The 18,800-nt window shown below is 34.1% G+C and overlaps 3 protein-coding genes across 5 annotated transcripts; all 3 read right to left on the minus strand.

Moving 5' to 3' along the window:
* Nucleotides 1-6: 6 nt before the first annotated feature.
* PDE318 (P-loop containing nucleoside triphosphate hydrolases superfamily protein) lies at nucleotides 7-4,861 on the minus strand. Its single transcript, XM_021444751.2, has 12 exons — nucleotides 4,702-4,861; nucleotides 4,380-4,573; nucleotides 4,174-4,295; nucleotides 3,490-3,610; nucleotides 3,332-3,396; nucleotides 3,105-3,218; nucleotides 2,626-2,700; nucleotides 2,241-2,279; nucleotides 2,086-2,157; nucleotides 813-926; nucleotides 219-290; nucleotides 7-137 (listed from the first exon to the last, which is right to left on the minus strand). Exons 2-12 carry the CDS (start codon nucleotides 4,459-4,461, stop codon nucleotides 54-56), a joined length of 960 nt encoding a protein of 319 aa, XP_021300426.1. The 5' UTR covers nucleotides 4,462-4,573; nucleotides 4,702-4,861; the 3' UTR covers nucleotides 7-53.
* Nucleotides 4,862-5,135: 274 nt separating this feature from the next.
* Nucleotides 5,136-7,689, minus strand: LOC110428827 (uncharacterized). The gene is made up of 2 exons (XM_021444753.2): nucleotides 7,211-7,689; nucleotides 5,136-5,726 (listed from the first exon to the last, which is right to left on the minus strand). The coding sequence occupies exons 1-2, from the start codon at nucleotides 7,491-7,493 to the stop codon at nucleotides 5,350-5,352; spliced, it is 660 nt and encodes a 219-aa protein (XP_021300428.1). The 5' UTR covers nucleotides 7,494-7,689; the 3' UTR covers nucleotides 5,136-5,349.
* A 200-nt stretch (nucleotides 7,690-7,889) lies between these two features.
* On the minus strand, nucleotides 7,890-16,549 carry LOC110428825 (Helicase protein with RING/U-box domain-containing protein). Of its 3 annotated transcripts, none has more exons than XM_021444749.2 (16): nucleotides 16,276-16,549; nucleotides 15,916-16,011; nucleotides 14,694-15,811; nucleotides 14,213-14,335; nucleotides 14,056-14,129; nucleotides 13,027-13,090; nucleotides 12,786-12,932; nucleotides 12,565-12,650; nucleotides 11,792-11,861; nucleotides 10,913-11,044; nucleotides 10,427-10,657; nucleotides 9,575-9,679; nucleotides 9,333-9,485; nucleotides 8,650-8,738; nucleotides 8,469-8,549; nucleotides 7,890-8,366 (listed from the first exon to the last, which is right to left on the minus strand). In XM_021444749.2, the coding sequence occupies exons 1-16, from the start codon at nucleotides 16,319-16,321 to the stop codon at nucleotides 8,294-8,296; spliced, it is 2,688 nt and encodes an 895-aa protein (XP_021300424.1). In that variant the 5' UTR covers nucleotides 16,322-16,549; the 3' UTR covers nucleotides 7,890-8,293. The 3 variants fall into 3 exon arrangements, with proteins under 3 accessions (XP_021300424.1, XP_021300423.1, XP_021300425.1); XM_021444748.2 differs by having other exon boundaries at nucleotides 15,916-16,014; XM_021444750.2 differs by lacking the exon at nucleotides 9,575-9,679 and having other exon boundaries at nucleotides 15,916-16,014.
* Between the last annotated feature and the right edge of the window lie 2,251 nt (nucleotides 16,550-18,800).

An 18,800-nucleotide genomic window follows, 5' to 3' on the forward strand; every position in this document is an offset into this window, starting at 1 on the left:
GAGAGAGAGAGAGAGAGAGATGCCGGCAAAATAATTCTTCAGAATGTATAAAATCAATAAATTAGCAAAAAATACCTAACAGATTTCAAAAATTCATTACCATCACATCTCTTCAACAGCCCCGGGGTGTCAGTCACCTGTAGTTGGGTTTTGAGTAAGCATATCATAAAAGGTAATATACAAGTTGATATCACCCAAAATCTTATAGAAAAAGTAACCTGAAAATGCTGGTAGTTTATAGTAATATGACCCATCAGAATTCCTCTTGTTGTAAAAGGATAGTTGCACACCTAAGAGAGACATAAAAGAGAAACTGTCAACAAAAAAAGATAAAAAGCACATTTGCTAATGGCATTTCAGTATTAATGGTGGACCAAAGCCTCTAACAGAATAGGCAAACGTGGTGGACCAAAGCCATAATAGTACTTTTTTATATTTCTCTGGACATCTGGCTCTTCATTTGATGATGAATGAGATAAGAAAGAAAACTTTTTCTTCTTGAAATATGCCCCAAGAGTGATTGCACCAAAATCTTTCAAAAGCTTGAAACTTGCTTTTCATCTTTCAGGCTTGCAACTTTCTCAAGTATTTCTCACTTACAGTCTTCCATTTATGCTTTGATAAAAGTTTTTCCCCCTAATAATCCTTTTTCTAGTAAGCTCTATTATATTTCACAGATTTTCATCCAATTTATTTCCTATTTGCCATTCTTTTGCTCCAGTTAAACTGTTTTATATCACTCATGTATAATAATTTATTTAGACAGACTAACAGTTTGAATAGAAAGCAACGTTGAAAGTAGTTGTGCAGACCTCAGGCTTTCCTGTTGAGAGCATACGAACCAATGATGACTTCCCCACATTTGGTGCTCCAACAAGACACAAAGTTGGCATTTCTAGATCCACAACTGGCATGGCCCGCAAAGTCTGGAAACCATATAATTTGAGGACAAACTAACTTAAATATTCCACTTGCAATTAATTACGAGTTTAAAATTAACGATATTTAAGCATAAGCTATTACAAATAAGTTGAAACAAAATAAAATGCTACTACTTCAATAAAGCATAAGCCCATTCATACAACATAAAATAAAACAATGAGAGGTATTTCCTTTGACAAATAGAACAAAACAACGAGAAGACTTGAACTTAGACAAACGGCAAATTAATGTTCCAATGTTCCAAACTTCAAAGGCATAGTGTTGTTATTCCTAAACAGCCAAAAAAATGTCAAATGGCAGCATTGACTTCCATGAATCATCGCTTAAACTAAGGTTTAAGATCATGATTCTGAATGTTTATGATAAGCTTTGGTTCATATTCTACAAACTCAATTTAGAGTAATTGTTCATTGAAGAAGTCCATCCTTAAATACCTTAGCAGATGCATATTATTGTATGTACTTTCAATGTAACAAACTATCCTTAAGTTAAATTTTGCATGATTCTCTTCCAGTAAATTGCAATATGCCAGCAAAGAAATTCATTTTCTAGGATGATGCGCCTGTAGTTTACTTGTCACATGGTTTTCCAGCTGCCAAATGATGCTACACATGAAACAATACATGTACACATGCAAAAACACAGGCAACACCAATGCACGTGCAAATCTATATAAATGTGCCCATCTAAATGCCTATATTAGCAAAAGAACACATCAATTATGGAAAACACATGTCAAGAAAATTCAAGATTAAATAACAAGAAACTCAGAATTTATAGTATTCTTTGATGTCAAGCTAAATTTAAGAGCTATTGTTCAAACTCTGGTATAAATGTAGGATATGGGTATGCATCCCTATACTTTCCTCTTCGTAAAATTTTCCTCATATTTGGAGACTCATACCCTCACATCAAACTGCACTTTGAGTTACTGGATACATGACATGAGTTCTTTAGGAAAAATAAATAGTCCAAGCAACATAGATTCTTCTATTTTTAGTTATTCCTTATGCTAAAATAGACATTTTTAATTCCTGCTTTCGTACTGAAAAAGTTATTATTCTACATTTTTAGTTCTACACTTTGAGTTAATTATTGCTTTCTGATAAAATAGATACTTTTAAAAGATTTCTGCTTATATACCTTGGCAATGTACAATAAATTATCAACAGCCTGCCCTTCACGTTTGAAGATTTCTTGAAGTTTCTCCAAACCCTGCACTAAACAGAAAATATACTAAATTAATAATACTGATGAATATCAACAAAGATCTATATTGAAAGCAGATAATTACTTACCTCAGTCAGTCGTTCCTCTGCTTCCCTTTTCGATAAAGACTGCAAAGGAGAAAATCAGTAGATAATTGACTTACAAGGAACAAATTCATGCTACATAAATGTCCAGTTATTACGAATTTCAGACTGCATAAAATAAGGGGAATATCAAATCTTTCTCAATTTTAGTCCGGCTAAAGTCAAAATCATCAAGATTTCCCATGCCTTATGATGTAAATTAAAACATACAAAAAGTTAGCGGATTCACATAGCTTATATTATACTGTCAATTGTTAAACTCAATTTGTGTTTGAATGTCACTGCCACATCAAATAAAAGAGAATAGGTGTTAAGGACCATCTCCTTCAAAAAAATTCCTTTAAACATAGTTTGAAGGGAAGACTATAACCTTGGCACAGAGAGAAGCATGTTCCTTTCCAACAGATACCACCTTCTTCCTTAGAGCATCTACCTTTTTCAAGACCTGTTGAGACATTAACAATGTTTAAATATGGCACTGAAAGAAAAGAGGGAAAGGTGAATGAACCTTCTAAATACTGTAATTGCAAAAAGCACACAACGGTAAGACAATTTTTCTGTTTTAATATGGCACTGAAAGAAAGGACGGAAGGGTGAATGAACCTTCCACGTACAGTAATAAAACTTACAAGGATACCATTTTGCTTACTTATAAGAAGCTATTCCATAGGGACAGCACTTAAGTTCAACATTTCGCATCCAAAAGCCACTCATCAAGAGGGAGGGGAACAGTAGTGCTCACAGATTGAACAGCTAAAAAGTATCATAATTATATATATATATATATAGGTCCAATCTATACAATTAAGAATGCTTGAATATCAGCAGTGAGCTATTCATGAGTGTTACCTCTTCATAATTTCCATCCCCAAGTGTCAACTCAATAAGAGACCGTTCATAAGGATGCAAGTACATTCTTTTCGGGAAGTTTTCTATGTACCCTCTTAATGGAACTGCTAATTCCTGAAGATGAAGCAAATGAAAAAATGTTATATTCAAGCAATATATTCATTAGTACAAGGTAGAAGTTGTCTTCTACTATAAACGAATCAATAGACACTGGAATAATATCGTACTTTCATCAGTGCATCAAGTTGCTTTGCACCTCTGCTTCTTTCTCTCCTTGCAATGTTGGCAATCCCTAGGGAGGAAACAGAATGTCATGCTAGACCAACAATCTGACATGTTGCAACTGCATTTAAGATTGACCAGATGAATGAACTTATTCAATTACCTTTTGTAGGTAAGACCATCTTTGCCTTCCTCATAGCAGAATGGAAAATATCAACTGATGGCATCACCATGGGCAGCTTTTGAAATGCACCAATAGTTTCCACTTGTGGAGATCGTTTATCCTTAGAATCAAACAAAAAACCATCATAAAATCCATTTTTTTAGGTTAATGAATAATCATATGTAATGTGCATAACTCATAGACATGAGAATAATCATTTATCATATCATTAAGAAAGGACCCTTTGCATCAACTCACGGAGTAAAGATATGGACTTGGTCATACCACATAAGTCTACATATAGAATGAAGAAACGGTCATGAAAGTGATAAATGGTCACTTGGCTGTGAAACTCAATGTTTAGTGATAAACGGTCATATAGACATGAGAATAATCATTCACAGACTAATGTCTCATCTCTTGAAGAATTTCCAATAACATCCATGGAGATATATATTTAGTCCTTAAAATAGAAGACACAAGAATGTATGATCCATTAGTACCTTTTGTGCCAGCTAGAAAGAAACGAAGATCATAATCTTATAGTATATGAATTTATCAACCTTCAGACTTTACCAAAGACAGTATCTTGCTCCAACAACTTTCTAAAAATTACGCTGCTTTGCTTATTATAAAACCAATTTAGAGAAAAAAATGCTTAATCCCCCAGAAACATAAAAGAACCTTGGGTTTATTCTGGGGAGTGGGTACATAGCTTGCATCGACGACCTCACAAGTTACAGTCTGCATGTTTCTACGGACGCACAAGGTCTGACGCTTGATAGGCCTCTGCATATCGTAGGAGCCTGCATTTGGAGAGCAAATATGGGAATAATGGAATTTATTTATCTTTAGCAAGAAGCAAATAGAAAGGAAGCTTGCTTCTTAACCTCTTGAAAATTGGGAGGTTCTTGAAAGAAATCTGGTACAAGGGATCTGCCATGACTCAAACAGACTAAAGGCACCGCTCATTCCCCCTACAAACGGGAAACGCCAATTGCAACAAACCCCAAAGATGTAAGTAAACGTGCCAAGCAACAGAAACCTGCGACGTCAACCGGTATCTCTCTCACAATCACACACACTAAGGAGAGAGACGGAAACCGTGGCTTAGACAAGAGAGTTGACAAGGAGGAGGAAAAGAAATAGATAACCAAAAAGAAAAGGAGGTTCCTGCGCCACGGCAATGACTGAGACAAGAGTGAGATGCACCTGTTAAGGGACTAGGGAGGAAGACAGACACGGGAGACCTTCAGGTATCTTTGTAATCTGTGGCACAGCAACACAGCGAAGACTAGAAAGACGAAAACCACCTCAAGGATTTTGGAATCTAGAGTTCACTTAGCCCTTGTGGCTTCAAACTAACTGCTTTGGAGTTGGACTTGGACCATCCAATGCCGTTACCAAAAATCTGTCCTCCGCTTTTTTTAATCTTATTTGTCTTGGAAATAAACTAAGTTATAAACAAACAAAAATAAGTTGAAAAGAGAAACGATGGATATTCAATAGTGACTCACTTACGCTTATCTTGTTCATTAATAAATTGTCATTCCAATAATCGCGACCCACGGTACTTGGGTAAGACCGCCACTGCTAGGCCGGCTTTAGAGCCCCAGCGCCTATGTTTTCTTTTACAACACAAAATGTTAGTATTTACTACTACATCTTTATTATTAATTTTTTTGGATGTTAAGTCAGTTTGGTAGGGTATTGGGCTTTTTCCAAGCCTTAAATATCCCATTTATTGCGGCACAAAGCTTTCTTGGTTTCATATTATTTCTTTTTATATCTAATGATAACCACCGCCAGGTGCACCGCCTCTGCCCACTAAAATCTCTAACATCCTCATTAAAGAGCAATTTACATGTTCTTCATTGCCCCCGCTTCTGACAAACTTTGCTCAATTGACTCCAACTGATTTTGAAGATTCTGATTTTCCTCCAGCAAACGATCATACTCTAAAAGCAATCCTTCAGATTGTTTCCTAAGCGCCTCTGCTTCAGCTTGTGCAGCCTCGACCTCCTTCGATTTAGTCTCCCATTCAGATTCCAACTTCTTGCTCTTGGTCTTCAATATAACAGTCTCTTCCCCCAAGGCTTTAAGCTCCCCTGCGTTTTTCCTGTCCTCGTAGCCTTGGCTTTGTTTTTTCACAGTTTCCATGCTTTTCCTGAGGAACCTAAGTTCTCTTATGTAATGGTGCAATCTATCAATCATCAGTGCAAGGAATAACATGAAACCTGCAAATAAAGTATACATTCAAAAGAAAAGCTTCAAGAAAATGGCACTCCTGATATCTTTATCCAATTAGAACACACAGCAGATGGTAAGAGAGATGAGGATATACTATGGCGTCTGAAAACTTCAAAGTTTTGAGCCATTTAGCAACCAAGCAATCTAGACAATAACACATACTACTCAATCTTTACAATTCGTTCTGCGTAACTCACGAAAACAACATTAATACAAATGCTCCCAGATATTTGGGCAAGAAAATTTCCTAGAAATCAATTCCTAGTAATTATTTATCAACAAATAAATATATTATGCGAAGCATATGCTTATAGCGCAGAAAACTAGCAAGAGGATCTGCTCACCACATAGACCATCAGAGGTCAACTAAACAGTAGCCTACCTTATTAAAAGTTTTAAGGGCTTAAGCATTACCATGGTACCAAAAACATTGTTTCAACGGGATAAGTAACAAGCCACTGAATCAACAAACATGAAGTAAGTAAAGTAAGCTACGTTGTATGTTAATTTTAAATAATCAGATCATAGACATATTACAAAAATCCACCGAACTCAAAGAAAACCAGAAGAAACTGTCAGCTTTCATCATGTCTAACCTATATTTCTATCAAACCCCTCTCCTGCAGAAGAAAGCAGCCATTCAAGAAATAATATACCAAGTATTTCAGATAGGGACGTAATATCAAGAGGGACATGGAAGCAAATGAAAATGACTAGTTCTTCAGAAGTCAACATAGTTTCAGGCATTAAACCTGAATACATGTATCTAGTTCAGTCAATTCAGACTTATAAGCAAGTTTTAAAGAATATCATTAGTTAATGCACCAAGGAACAGACTTGAATTTACTTTTTCTGTAGTAGCTATCAAAAAAAAAGTTACTGACTAGGCATCTATAAGCCAAGAATTAAGCAACACTGAATCTGAGGTAATGCTATTTAAGAGGTTTACAAACACAAATATATCATATATTTGCGTATTCTTTATTTTTGCAGGCCATTTATATAAATGGCAAATATTTTTGCAGGCCATTTATATAAATGGCATAATAACATCAGCTCCTTGATGGAAGTTTCAAACTACGTTACAGAATGGTGATTATCAGCTAGCAGCATAATACTGTTTATTGCGCCTTACTAGCGCTTAAATGAAAATGATACATACAGAAGGTGAAATAAGAATGTGGAATGCCATGCATAACTAAATGTGCTATGGGTTTACATGCTCTTGTTTGGAAATGGAAAGATTAATGGATAAAATTTGCATTTCTCATATGTTGCTACCAACAGCGGATTTTATCAGCCACCAACCAGGCAACTGGACTGGAGCGATAAAAATCAACCTAGCTACGCCATCACTGAGATAATTAACATAATTCAACCATAGGAAACCAATGCAATCAGAAATTTTGAAAGCAAAAGAAACAATAGAACAAAGGGGAAAGCTTTAAAATAAAATAGAACAGAGGAATACCCATGAGAGAAGCTTCAAGCATATGCTTGGACATAAGAACCTGGTCGGTGGGATTGAGGGCAGCAGCGTCGATGGTGCGGCGCTGGATCTTGAGCATGCTGTAAAGGGTGGATGCAAGCACCACCATGAGAGTGGCGGCGACGGTCGTGAGGACGACGGGGCCCCTTCCTCGCTTGACCCGATCCAACGCCATTATTAGGAGCTTTCTGAAAGGGGTCTTGAAGAGCAGGGTGATTATGAAACCCACCTGAAGCATTATCACAGAGTAGAGTAGCTGAATCATGCTCAAAGGAAAGGAGTTTGAGTTTGCGTTGCTTTGAGTGTTTATTTGCTCTGGAGTGTTGATTTGGAGTGGTACAGTTACTTGGGGTGTAGGTTTCCACCGACGGAAATCTATCTACCGCATTGCTGGGCGAGCAAAGCAATCATGCTTTTCCACGTTCCCTTTGCCCTTTGGTAGAGTGTAGACGATTGAACATCAAAATCATAATAATAATAACAATTGATTAGTGAATTTTGATGTAACATCTCATGAGTTATTTGCCTGTTGCCCTTATACCACTAATGTAGTTGAAAAACAGCTTAGCATAGCATTCGACTTGGTTTATATTTTCTTTTTCAAATTCTGCTTTTAGTTTTTGGGTTTAGGAAACATAATTACCAAATACAATTACAAAAATAAAAACAAAAATTTTCCTTTTCATTTTGCTCTTTTTCGTCCATCCCTTGACAGATTTAGTGCAAAATCACGACTTCCACATCGCTTGTAACAATTCGACTCTCCTGCAGTACTACATTAATTAATTCATAATATAAAAACAAAATGAAAGAACCAAGGATACCCGGAGATACTTCGCCTCTTCAATCTAGTCTTAAATCTTATCTTTACACAAAGAACACCACTAGTTTTACTTGCTACATACATAGTCACCAGAAACTGAAATTCTGACATCTGCTACTTTTACTTTTAAACAAAAAATTCACCTCAGAAAACCAACACTTGACAAGCAATATTCACATCACCACTGGAACAAGAGTTACAAGTTTACAGCCGCAACAACACAACTTTGCTTTCATCCCAGCTCAAGTCACAAAGAGAAATCTCATGTCTGCCTCTGTCAATTTTCCTAGAGCCTCTGTAGAGCCACCCACAGTCCTATAACCATTAAAAACAAAAAAATAGCATTGATCAAATTGCCAAAATGCTCTATATCAGTTTGACAAGTAAAGTTTGCTTCAAATTTAAATTAATTCGTACCCTTCAAATACTAATTCCTTCTTCTCTTGCAGCTTTAAAATCCTCTCCTCTATTGTGTTCTCAATAACAAATCTCACAATCCTATACCAGAAGGATGTGTTAGTCCCATTAACACAAAAGAGAAATGAACCTAGCTCATAATTCGATAGAATCTTTAAGGTCCAAAGGGGAGAAGCTCAACCTTATTGGTTTACACTGGCCTATTCGGTGAATTCTATCTTGTGCTTGACGCTCCACAGCTGGGTTCCACCAAGGGTCCATCAAGAAAACCTAAACAGGTTCAAAGATGACTCCGTTCTAAGAACATAGAAAATGTTTACAGCTGAATACCATTCCAAACCACCCTTCCCCAGCCCTCGGCTGCCCCTTCCTACCTTTTTCCCAATCAATAAGAAAAACTACATACATACCTCCAGACGAGAATGAAGTAGAAACCAAGACAAATTTAAATAAATCAAATAACAGAAATTTCAGTGTGTCGAATAAATTTGGACAGAGAAGTGCCCTAGTCAATTTTCTCCTTATTCATTGATGGTGGAAGATGACTTGTATGGAAGAAAGGGTGTTAATATGAGGATTAATGAAGGTTTGAGATGATAATTTATAAAGAGAACCAAAAACCAACTAAAAATTTGAGTTTTAATCAGCAAAGAAATGGAGCCTATGCAACTTAACAGAATTTCAAGCAATACTACTTTAGTATTCATTTTAGACCATAGTCAAGAACCTGAAAGTAGGAAATTATTTACTGCAAAAAATGCATTTCCAGCAAAGAGAAGGAAATCTAATAAATTGCTTCTGCAAATGGATCCCACCAAATATCAGAGATATAATTGAATGACCAAAAGAGAAGACATTGCTTACATGTGATGCCACTGTGAGATTGAGGGCAACACCTCCAGCTTTCAAACTCATGAGAAAAATCTTGCAATCTGAATCCTCAGTAAATCTCTTTATTGCAGCATCTCTTGCAGCCATGGACATGCTCCCTACTAATTGAACACAGTTTATGCCAGACTGCAAAACAGGCCACTATATCAAAATTACATCCTTTTAATCTACAGAAAGAACTAAAATAGAGTTTTTTCCATTCTCATTTTAGAAACCTTATGTAGGGAGTAATTTATGAGATCCAAGAAAGACGTGAATTGGCTGAAAACAATTCCTTTGGCAGAACCATCCCTTTCCACCATCAAACTAATTTCTTCCCTCTAAAATCAAGCAAACCCAGTCAGCGGAGAAATCAAGAGATGGAACTATAAACAATATGGATATGCCATACAATACAGAGGCAAATTTCCAGTCCGCTCATGGTAATGATCACAGTCAAACTAAAAGTAATAACTATGACAACAACAATAATAATTCGGAAAGCATGTCTTCTAAATGCAGTGACCTAAATCAGTTTACATGATCAGACCAAGACACTTTACTACTATTATAGCTGCATCATTCATGCCATTGAATATAGTATTACCTATTCCTTTCAGGTATCTTTCTCATTGTTATCATCCATTCATCTTGACATAAGAATTCAGCTGCTTCTAGTTTCTAGAATGAGTAGCACATAGCATTGCAGTGAATTTATAAGTGATATATAGAATTACTGAAGCATGACAAGACAGACCAGATTGATGCTCAAATACCAGCTTTGCAACTTCAATCAAAACATAGTTTACACATAAAGCCACTGGCAATTAGAATTTGCAGAAGAATTTTGAATTTCAAAAACACAAGCCAAACGGGAACTCCAAACCTACTGTTGAAAGGCCTAAAAGGATTTTTTTTTTTTTTTAACCTCTTAACCAATCAGTAAAGTCATGCCAAAAAATGATAAATGACAGGCATAAAAAAGCCATAAACAACTCTTCTAGATAATGCAAACTGATGGTTAAGCGACATATAGTAGAATTCTAGCAACTTCTTTTTCAATTCAAGAGAATTCCAATAAAACATACCAATGCCTCTATTTTTGTGCTTGTCTGAAAATCATTTAGTTGTATTCTGTTTAGAACACTTGAGGATTTAAACCCCTTCAGTGTTGTTCTGCTAGACTGCCCTCCAGCATCTGCTTTCGTGGTCAGATCAACAGTAAGTAATCTTGAGCACGATGGGCATGAGACTTGTCCCAAGGAGGCAGAAAAATCAATCAGACAAGCCTTGCAAAAGACATGTGCACATGCAGTAACCTGAAACAATTAGAACCAGGAACTTCAAACAAAAAGTCAAGGAAAGATACATCTTCTGCCAACTTTTTCACTTAATTGGATATTCAAAAGTATCACGGTGACTTCTCATTCTTACAACTTGCTCAAACATGACCATGGATGGGTCAATTAGTATAACTGTTTTGAGCTTGTATAAAAGTTACATGCTTTTAAAGCCAAGAAGAAAAACTACAGGAATAAAAGTACTAAAATGAACAAACGGAAAGTGTAACTCACCACTGGCTCTTCTGTAGGGTCATGGCAAATGCCACATACTTGTTCATCATTATTCTTATCACTGTTTACTATGCTTCCAGCCCTTTGTGAAGCAGTACTCGAATATACCACAAGGTAAGGATGATCAACAGCCTATAATTTTGCACAAGATATTATAAACATCAATTGGAAAGATCAGTATACAATTCTGACTGTTGTTTTCCTTTTTCTCTTTCATTTTCTAAAAAATGAAGTCCTATTCTCTTAGGGGATTTTTGCTATGGTAATAAGGGTGATAGGAGTGATGCAACTAGCAGTGAAAGGATCATCAGTTTGGTATTGTCTAAGTGATAATACCTAGCAGTGACCCTCCATCACCCTTTCAACAGTATCACTCCTTGAAAGGGTGACCATAACACCTTCAAAAACATCATTGATACAATATCACCCCTTCATAATAATTGTTAGACAAAATTTATCTTATTATATCAATAATTAAATATATAATTACAAAATAAATAAAACTACTACAGCTTGATAAATATGATTATAATATTTATTTTTTATATATATAATAAAAATATCTCTTAATATTCACACATACAGACACACAAAATACATAAACACGAAAATATTTAGGGAGAATACAAATAAATATATATGTTGTACATTTAATTATTTGTTATATATATATATGTATGTATGTATATGTATATGTTATTATGCACATTTTATTAGACTATCAGATCCAAAATTTTATTCTTGTTGGTGCTCATACCAAGTTTCAAGTTGATTCAATATGTATAATTGTTTCATTAATACCACAAAAAAATTGAATTGAAAATATGAACACTACAAGAAAGAATATTTCATCTATTGAAGTGATACAAATATGTTCACCTGCCGCAAGCGAGTGAGGAGGTCAAAAATGTGAGCATAATTATTCATTACAGTTCCTGCTTGAACATATCTGCAAAGAAGCAGCAGAAAAAAATACAGCCATTTTTAAGAAAGATCAGCAACTTCTTGAGTTGCTAGCAAAATGTAAAATGCAAAGCGCAAAATATAATACCATACAAAGAAAGCGATGTTCCAATGCTTAAATACCTAAGACAACATTAAAAGTGTAGCTTAAACTAGAGTTTTCAGATCATTAATAAAAACATGAACTGGCCCAAGTTTGCGGTAATGGGAAATTTAACGGCAATGGCCAATATCTTGAATAGATAGATGATACCTTAACAAAATAGTCAAAATTAAAGGCAAATCAAACATCCAACATCCAAACTAAACACACCTATCACAACATAAGGCACAGTACAATTAAAGATGGACAGAAATGGTTCAGCAAAAAGCTAGCTTGCTATGGTAAATAAGCTCACAAATCCTAATTATTTGTACCCCTCCCTCCCTTTAGAAGAAAAAGAATGAGTTAGTAGTCAAAACCTTGGAAAATAGAGGTATCAGTAGACAACAAAATTCAGCAGTGATATGAGCAACCCAATCTTAGTTAATTAGGGTTCCTTTATCTTATCTTTTCAACAGCATTTCAAGTATTTCTGAGAATTCAATATCTATTTTTTCAAATAAGAGTTTTGTAAAAAGTACTTATGTAGGTACTTCCTTCAACCAATTCAATAATCAAAAGCTCTAAAGAGTAATAAGGAACTCACGTGTTAAATTGTGCCTGACTCTCACTGTACAAGGATTCATAATAGTCAGTTTCTTTAATATCCATGGTATCCCGCCTCAATGAAACCTGTAGGAAGAGGGCATTGGCAGCAGAAGCATATCAGGAATTTTAAGAACTAACAGAACTTCATCAGATGCGTGTGTTTGGGTGTGTATTATTGCAATTCACACGTGAGAGCATGCATGTATAAAGAACACTTACAATTCTAGGAGGAAGAGCAAGATCAGCAGCCCTGCCTTTCTTGGTACGTCTTAAGACAATGTTTTTCAAAATTTTGTGTTTTAGCAATATCATAGCTCTTTTTCCAATCTCACCATTGCCATATTGTTGTATTGGTGTAGCCACATACTAAGCAGATTTAAAGATATTTCAGAGTAAGAATGCCTGTAAGATATTATCACAACCAACACTATATAAAAATGTAAAGAATTGCAGAGCTCACCTTATTCCACCAACAAAAGTGCCTCACAGAATTATGGGGGCAGTTCGAACATTGTGTTGAAGAACTGTAAAAATGTCATCAGGTTCTTAATATTGTAAATAACAATCTAAAGAATTTAAGCGTTCCCATTGCAAAACTGAAATTGCATAACCAAGGGAAAATAGATACAAGCCAACCAACGTGGCACTGCTACCCAAGATGCACCAAAATGGAAACACCATACATAAGAACCACTTATGTTGGCTTACCTAAGTAGGTACCTAAACTGAATGTGAAATGCCGCAAAGAAATGATATGTAAACAATATCCCAGCAACTTCAAAAAGGACCATCTGAACAATGACAATCAACCTCTATAGCACCAGATCCTAGTATTAGAAAATGGACAGTATGTACAATTCTTATCATAGACTGCTGGTTTAAAAAAGCTACATGTTAGAAGAAGAAAGCAAGAAATAGTTAAACCTACGTATTTAGCCAAAAGTTTCATCACTTCAATCGTTTCAGAATTACCAAAACAGAATTATATCTCATATATAGCCAATTCGATCAATCAATCATGCACCATATTATAAGGTCACCAAAGTTATAGTCAATTCCCACTAGGGTCACCAATTTTTAATTTGTACCAATCACATAATCTAACTAAAAGATTGTATCAACTTTGGTCACTCCATCAATCACCATTAAAATCCATTGATGGAATGCTGAAGTGGATGCCATATCAGCATTGACGTCAGGTCATCTTAGGAACCGCTTGTTTTTCTTTTTCTTCGGTTTTTCTCTCTCTGTTTTTCTTAACTTTTCCAGCAAGCTTTGAACATCTTTTCTTTCCAAACTTTCTACCTCCCTTCCTTTCTCCTCCTAACCTATGCTCACTGTTAGTGATATTCTGGCATTGATACTGGTTTTTGACCAACACAAGTCCTCATATTTTCCCTTGGCTGAAGGGTATTTAGGACAAATATCACAGTCATGGATTTGAGTTTGAAGGAAGCTACTTTAAAGCTAAGGATTCCATTTGCCATACCTATAATCAAGAGTTCTGCAGTCACAATCTTTGCACAAGTAATAGGAGTATGGAACTATTTGCAAGAAGCGAACCTGTGGAAATGCAATAGAAAACATATAAGATTCAAAGCAGAAACTTGACATCACAATTCAATTTCTAGGCAAATTTTAATTACCAGAGAGTACAGTTCTCCAACACGGTTCTGAAGTGGAGTGCCACTCAAAGCCCATTTGTATAAGGACTCCAAAGTAAGAACAGCCTTTGCAGTATTACAACGTCTATCTTTCACAAAATGAGCCTATGTGGAAAAAATTAAGAATAGTTGTTAATTAACAACATTAATGCTAAAATTTAAATTCTCTTCCCTCAATGGAAAGCTGCAACTGATATCAACCGGCAGAAGAAGTGTGTCACCCATTTCATGAGGCGGGTGAATCCACAAAAAAAAGGGATCTGATATGTCAGGAATTCAGGTGGTTTATTTATCTTGAGATGAAACTCCCATTATTTGATTTCAAAATGTTAGACAAAATCTAATGAAGAAATGAAGAAAAAGATTAAAAATGTTCCTAATAATAAATAGCTAATCATGCTATAATGACTGTAGTTCAATTAAATTTAGACAGAATCTCTCTCCATGGCTCGTGTCAACTCACCTCGTCCAAGATGATGCGTTCCCACTTCACAGAGTGGAGAAGTGATTTTCCTTGAGGCAAGCTATGCTCTACGCCCGCAAAAGTGTCATCAAACTCAAAGTTGAAGTCTTTGTCTTCCTCATTATGCTTGGACTTCTTCTTGCCAGCTCCCTTTCTCATATCAGTCTCATAATTACTAGTATGTTCTCTATCTGACTTAAACACAGATTTCGATTTCTTCCTCTCTTGCTTAGACTGCTTTTCTGTTTTAACAGCATCAGGCCCACAATAATATTTCAGGTGAACTGAGAGCTTCTTTTGATAAAATGACTTCCCACAGTATGGGCATTTCTCCTTAGGAGGCATCATGTATTTCCTATACTCAGCCTCAACAATAGAATATGTTGTTATAACAAAATCATAATCTAAGAACTGTTTAATATTTTTCCCTCTATTGGTGCCATGGTAAACCAGCACCTTGGTGCTTCCCCTTGAAGTAAACCGATCAATCTCACTTACCCACTGACTCACAGCAACCACGGGACAAATAACAAGGGTGCCTCGAATCATGGGCACATCTGTTGATGAACTTGGGGTTAGTGATGATCCATTGGGTTCAGCGATTGTACGAAGGAGTTCCCGTTTGGCAAGGACAAGCGCTATCGCTTGAATAGTCTTCCCCATTCCCATCTCATCTGCAAGGATTCCCCCTTTGGTAGCAGAGTCTTCCTGTTTCAGAGCCCAGGCCAACCATTCCTTTTGGTACCTCAACAAAGGAATAATTAACTCAGGGGATGCCTCAGAAGTCTCAGTTATTACTGCATTCTGTTGATCCAAATTAACATCAGCCGTCAAATTCTCATCAATCCATTTTTCGTGTTCTTGTTCCCAAACTTCCCACATTAACAGTGGCCCAGACCTTGCCTTCTTCTTTTTCCTTTTTACATTATTTCTCTTTTTTCTGCTTGACACATAAAAGTCATAATCGCCTTCATTTTGCTCAGTCGATTGCTGTTCTGCATTGCTTCTGTTTGTTGAAGGCTCGGCAAAATCAGAAACGGTGACAGGAGCAAATGCCAGAGGAGAGACGGCAGTGGCTGTCATTGGCTTATGATTCAAGTCAAAAATCTCCACTTCTCCTACAAAATGTACTCGTTTGACCGTGTTTCACAAATACAATTGACTACAAAAACAACCAAAAGGGGAAAAGATTTCTTATCTGATTATCGGGCAAAGTAAGTACCTTGATCAGAGTCGGAAGAAGGAACATAGATTTCTTGGTCAGAGAGATCGTCCAACTGGATAAAATCATCGGCTTTGTCAGAGCTATCACTGGGTTCTTCTGTTTCAAAATTAACAAACATATCAAATAATAATAACAATTAATATAAAAGATGTTAGGCCCAAGAAACCAAAATGAATCGGCAAACCCTAAAAGAATTTGAAAGAAAGTGTTGAAAATTTTATCTTCACCATCGATTTCAGAAGCAAAGATGAGGAAAATTATTAGAAGATAGAAATCATTAAAGTATGCAAAAGCAGAATTGAGTTTCCCAGCAACCCTAACAAAGGAAAAAGAAAAAGTCGAGTGCAATTGTTTTACCATTGCTAGCGGGATTGGAGGTCCTTTTACGCGGTCGAAGCTGCATTTTGCAACTTGCAGGGAATTGAAAAGTGTAAGTGCAAGAGCAAGGGGAGGATCTGACAGGAGTCGATCAAGAAATTTGATCTTTACTCTTCGATATTTTGTCTGTATACTTGGGGAGCGTTTGGGATTGGGCGGCGGGAAAGCGGCCTGTCGTTAGCATAATAGCCTAACGGCGGGAAAGTCCTGGTCCTAGTCACCCTTGCACCCTTTTTCTCTCTCTTTTCTTTGCTTTTGCCACGAAGGGAGCTTCCACGCTGGAGACTAAAACCTTTATAAATTAATATTTGCATTATAAAAATTCATTAATTTATAAAAATATTTTTTATATTTTTTAAATATTAAATTTAATATATGTATTATTATGATTATACAAATATTACTTAATTATTAAATTATAAATTATCATTATTTCATGTATTTGTTTAACCAAAAATAAATTTATAAATGTAATTAGTCTTATTAAATAGAAATTATAAATCTATCCGTTTTTAAGATAAACTAAAATTAAATTTAATGTATATTTAATTAATATACTTTATAAACATTAAATCAAATAAAAAATCTATAAAAAACATATTTAGTATCACAAATGGTAAAACAAAACATAATAATTGATTGTATTAAAAGTGTAAAGAAATCAATAATGACCAATAAAATGCGTAATGTATTATGTGAGTAAAATATAAAAAACTTCAAATTACATCAAAAGCAGCAATCATATTATATAAATTTCTTTTGTAATACGAGAACATTACATTAGAGCTTGTTAATGTACTAAGAAAATATAGAGATGAGGTTTAAGGATTAATTTCAAAAAATAAATAAATAACATTATAGTTATATTTTAGAAAAACCTCATAATTAAGTGATGTATATATATAATTTTGATTTATAAGGAGATTATTAATTTATATATCAAGTGAAACTTGTATTTTTTTAAAATATATATTATCTTATAAACTTAACGAATTATTAATTTATTATATTAGTCTCAAGTCAAGATCAATCAAAAATATTATTTAATTAGAATTATTAATGTATCAATTTTTAATTTATAAAAGTTTTATTGTAAAATTTATTAAATATAAATAATTAAAGTTTATTTTTTACAATTATAATTAACTAATCATATTTATTAATTATGTAAAATCTTACAAAATATTATAAAAATGATAGATGTTACGTAAATCTTTATTGTGATTTAATAATTGAAAGATTTGCCAGTGAAATGCTCCAACCAAGTACCCTTTTTTTTCACATGAATACTTATTTTTATTTTTATTAAATAATAATATATATATTTTTAAAATATAAATTTTGAAACTTTATAATATTAATTTATAAATTATTCAATATTAATACAATTAAAAAAATATTTTTAATCAATGAATTCAATTTTGAATATACAAATTGAATAAATCTTATTAATATTTATAATGAAAACATTTAAAATAATAATTTAGTGACATAATAAATTTATAAGAAGAAAATAACACTTAGAGATTAGATAGATTAAATTCTAATCTAATATAATTTACATCAAATCTAGATAAGATAACATAAATAGATATTCAAAAAAATATTCATAAAACTCTCCCTTGAATATCCATTGTATTAAAAATATATTTCGTTAAAATCTTAAAAAGAAAAAGCCTCATAGGAAAAAAATCCAAGTGAAAAAAAAAATACATAATTCTTTTCAAAAATATACTTTTGAAATTTTACCTCATTAAAAACCTTATTAAGAAAAGTCCAATAGGGAAAACTTCGATAAAGGAAAAAAACATAGTGCATATTTTACTCCCTTTAATGATTGCATTATTTAAAATCTTTAAAACAACGCATTCTTATATTTTGTATTAACTTTTCAAATATTATAGTAGGTAGGGTTTTAGTAAACAAATCTACTAAGTTGTTACTTGAACGAATTTATTGAACTCTAATATCATCATTTTCTTGGAAATCATGATGAAGAAGAATTTTGACTAAATATGTTTTGTTCAATTACTTTTAATATATCATTCTTTTTATTGTGCTATATAAGTAGTATTATCCTCATATAACGTTGTCGGAATTTTTTTCTTGGTGATAAGCCACACATTTTTTGAATATGTTGAGTTATAAATTTTAATTAGATACATTCATAACTTACCACATGAATTGCTAAAATTTTTATATGGTTAGAAGAAGTAGCACTTATTGTTTGTTTTACGGAATGCCATGAAATAACCGTACCTTCATATGTGAATAAGAAACCTGTATGGGATCGAGTTTTGTATGAATCTAATAACTATTCTGTATCTGCATAACCAATTAAATCTGATTTTGATGCATTTGAATAATATAAGCCTATATCCATTGTTCCTCGAAGGTATCAAAGTTTATATTTCATTCCATTCCAATAGAAGTGCTTTGTCCACATAGTATAGTTTTTGCACTTTTGCTATATAATTAGATTTATGGTCAAAAATTTCATTTGT

The sequence above is a fragment of the Theobroma umbraticum genome, unplaced genomic scaffold, assembly GCF_002168275.2.
Source record: "Theobroma umbraticum cultivar Fairchild unplaced genomic scaffold, ASM216827v3 scaffold_4583.0, whole genome shotgun sequence".
Classification (NCBI taxonomy): Eukaryota; Viridiplantae; Streptophyta; class Magnoliopsida; order Malvales; family Malvaceae; genus Theobroma; species Theobroma umbraticum.

Excerpts from the sequence above, each read along its gene's own strand:
- LOC110428827 (XM_021444753.2), bottom strand. The coding sequence starts at position 7,493 with ATGATTCAGCTACTCTACTCTGTGATAATGCTTCAGGTGGGTTTCATA. Across the intron at positions 5,727-7,210 it reads GCTTGAAGCTTCTCTCATGG|GTTTCATGTTATTCCTTGCA; the intron begins GTATTCCTCTGT and ends CTTTATTTGCAG.
- LOC110428825 (XM_021444748.2), bottom strand. The coding sequence starts at position 16,321 with ATGCAGCTTCGACCGCGTAAAAGGACCTCCAATCCCGCTAGCAATG. Across the intron at positions 12,651-12,785 it reads TTGCTCTTCCTCCTAGAATT|GTTTCATTGAGGCGGGATAC; the intron begins GTAAGTGTTCTT and ends CTCTTCCTACAG. Across the intron at positions 11,045-11,791 it reads TCCTCACTCGCTTGCGGCAG|GCTGTTGATCATCCTTACCT; the intron begins GTGAACATATTT and ends GCAAAATTATAG.
- PDE318 (XM_021444751.2), bottom strand. The coding sequence starts at position 4,461 with ATGAGCGGTGCCTTTAGTCTGTTTGAGTCATGGCAGATCCCTTGTACC. Across the intron at positions 2,701-3,104 it reads GGGATGGAAATTATGAAGAG|GTCTTGAAAAAGGTAGATGC; the intron begins GTAACACTCATG and ends ATGTCTCAACAG. Across the intron at positions 2,280-2,625 it reads ATGCTTCTCTCTGTGCCAAG|TCTTTATCGAAAAGGGAAGC; the intron begins GTTATAGTCTTC and ends TCTCCTTTGCAG.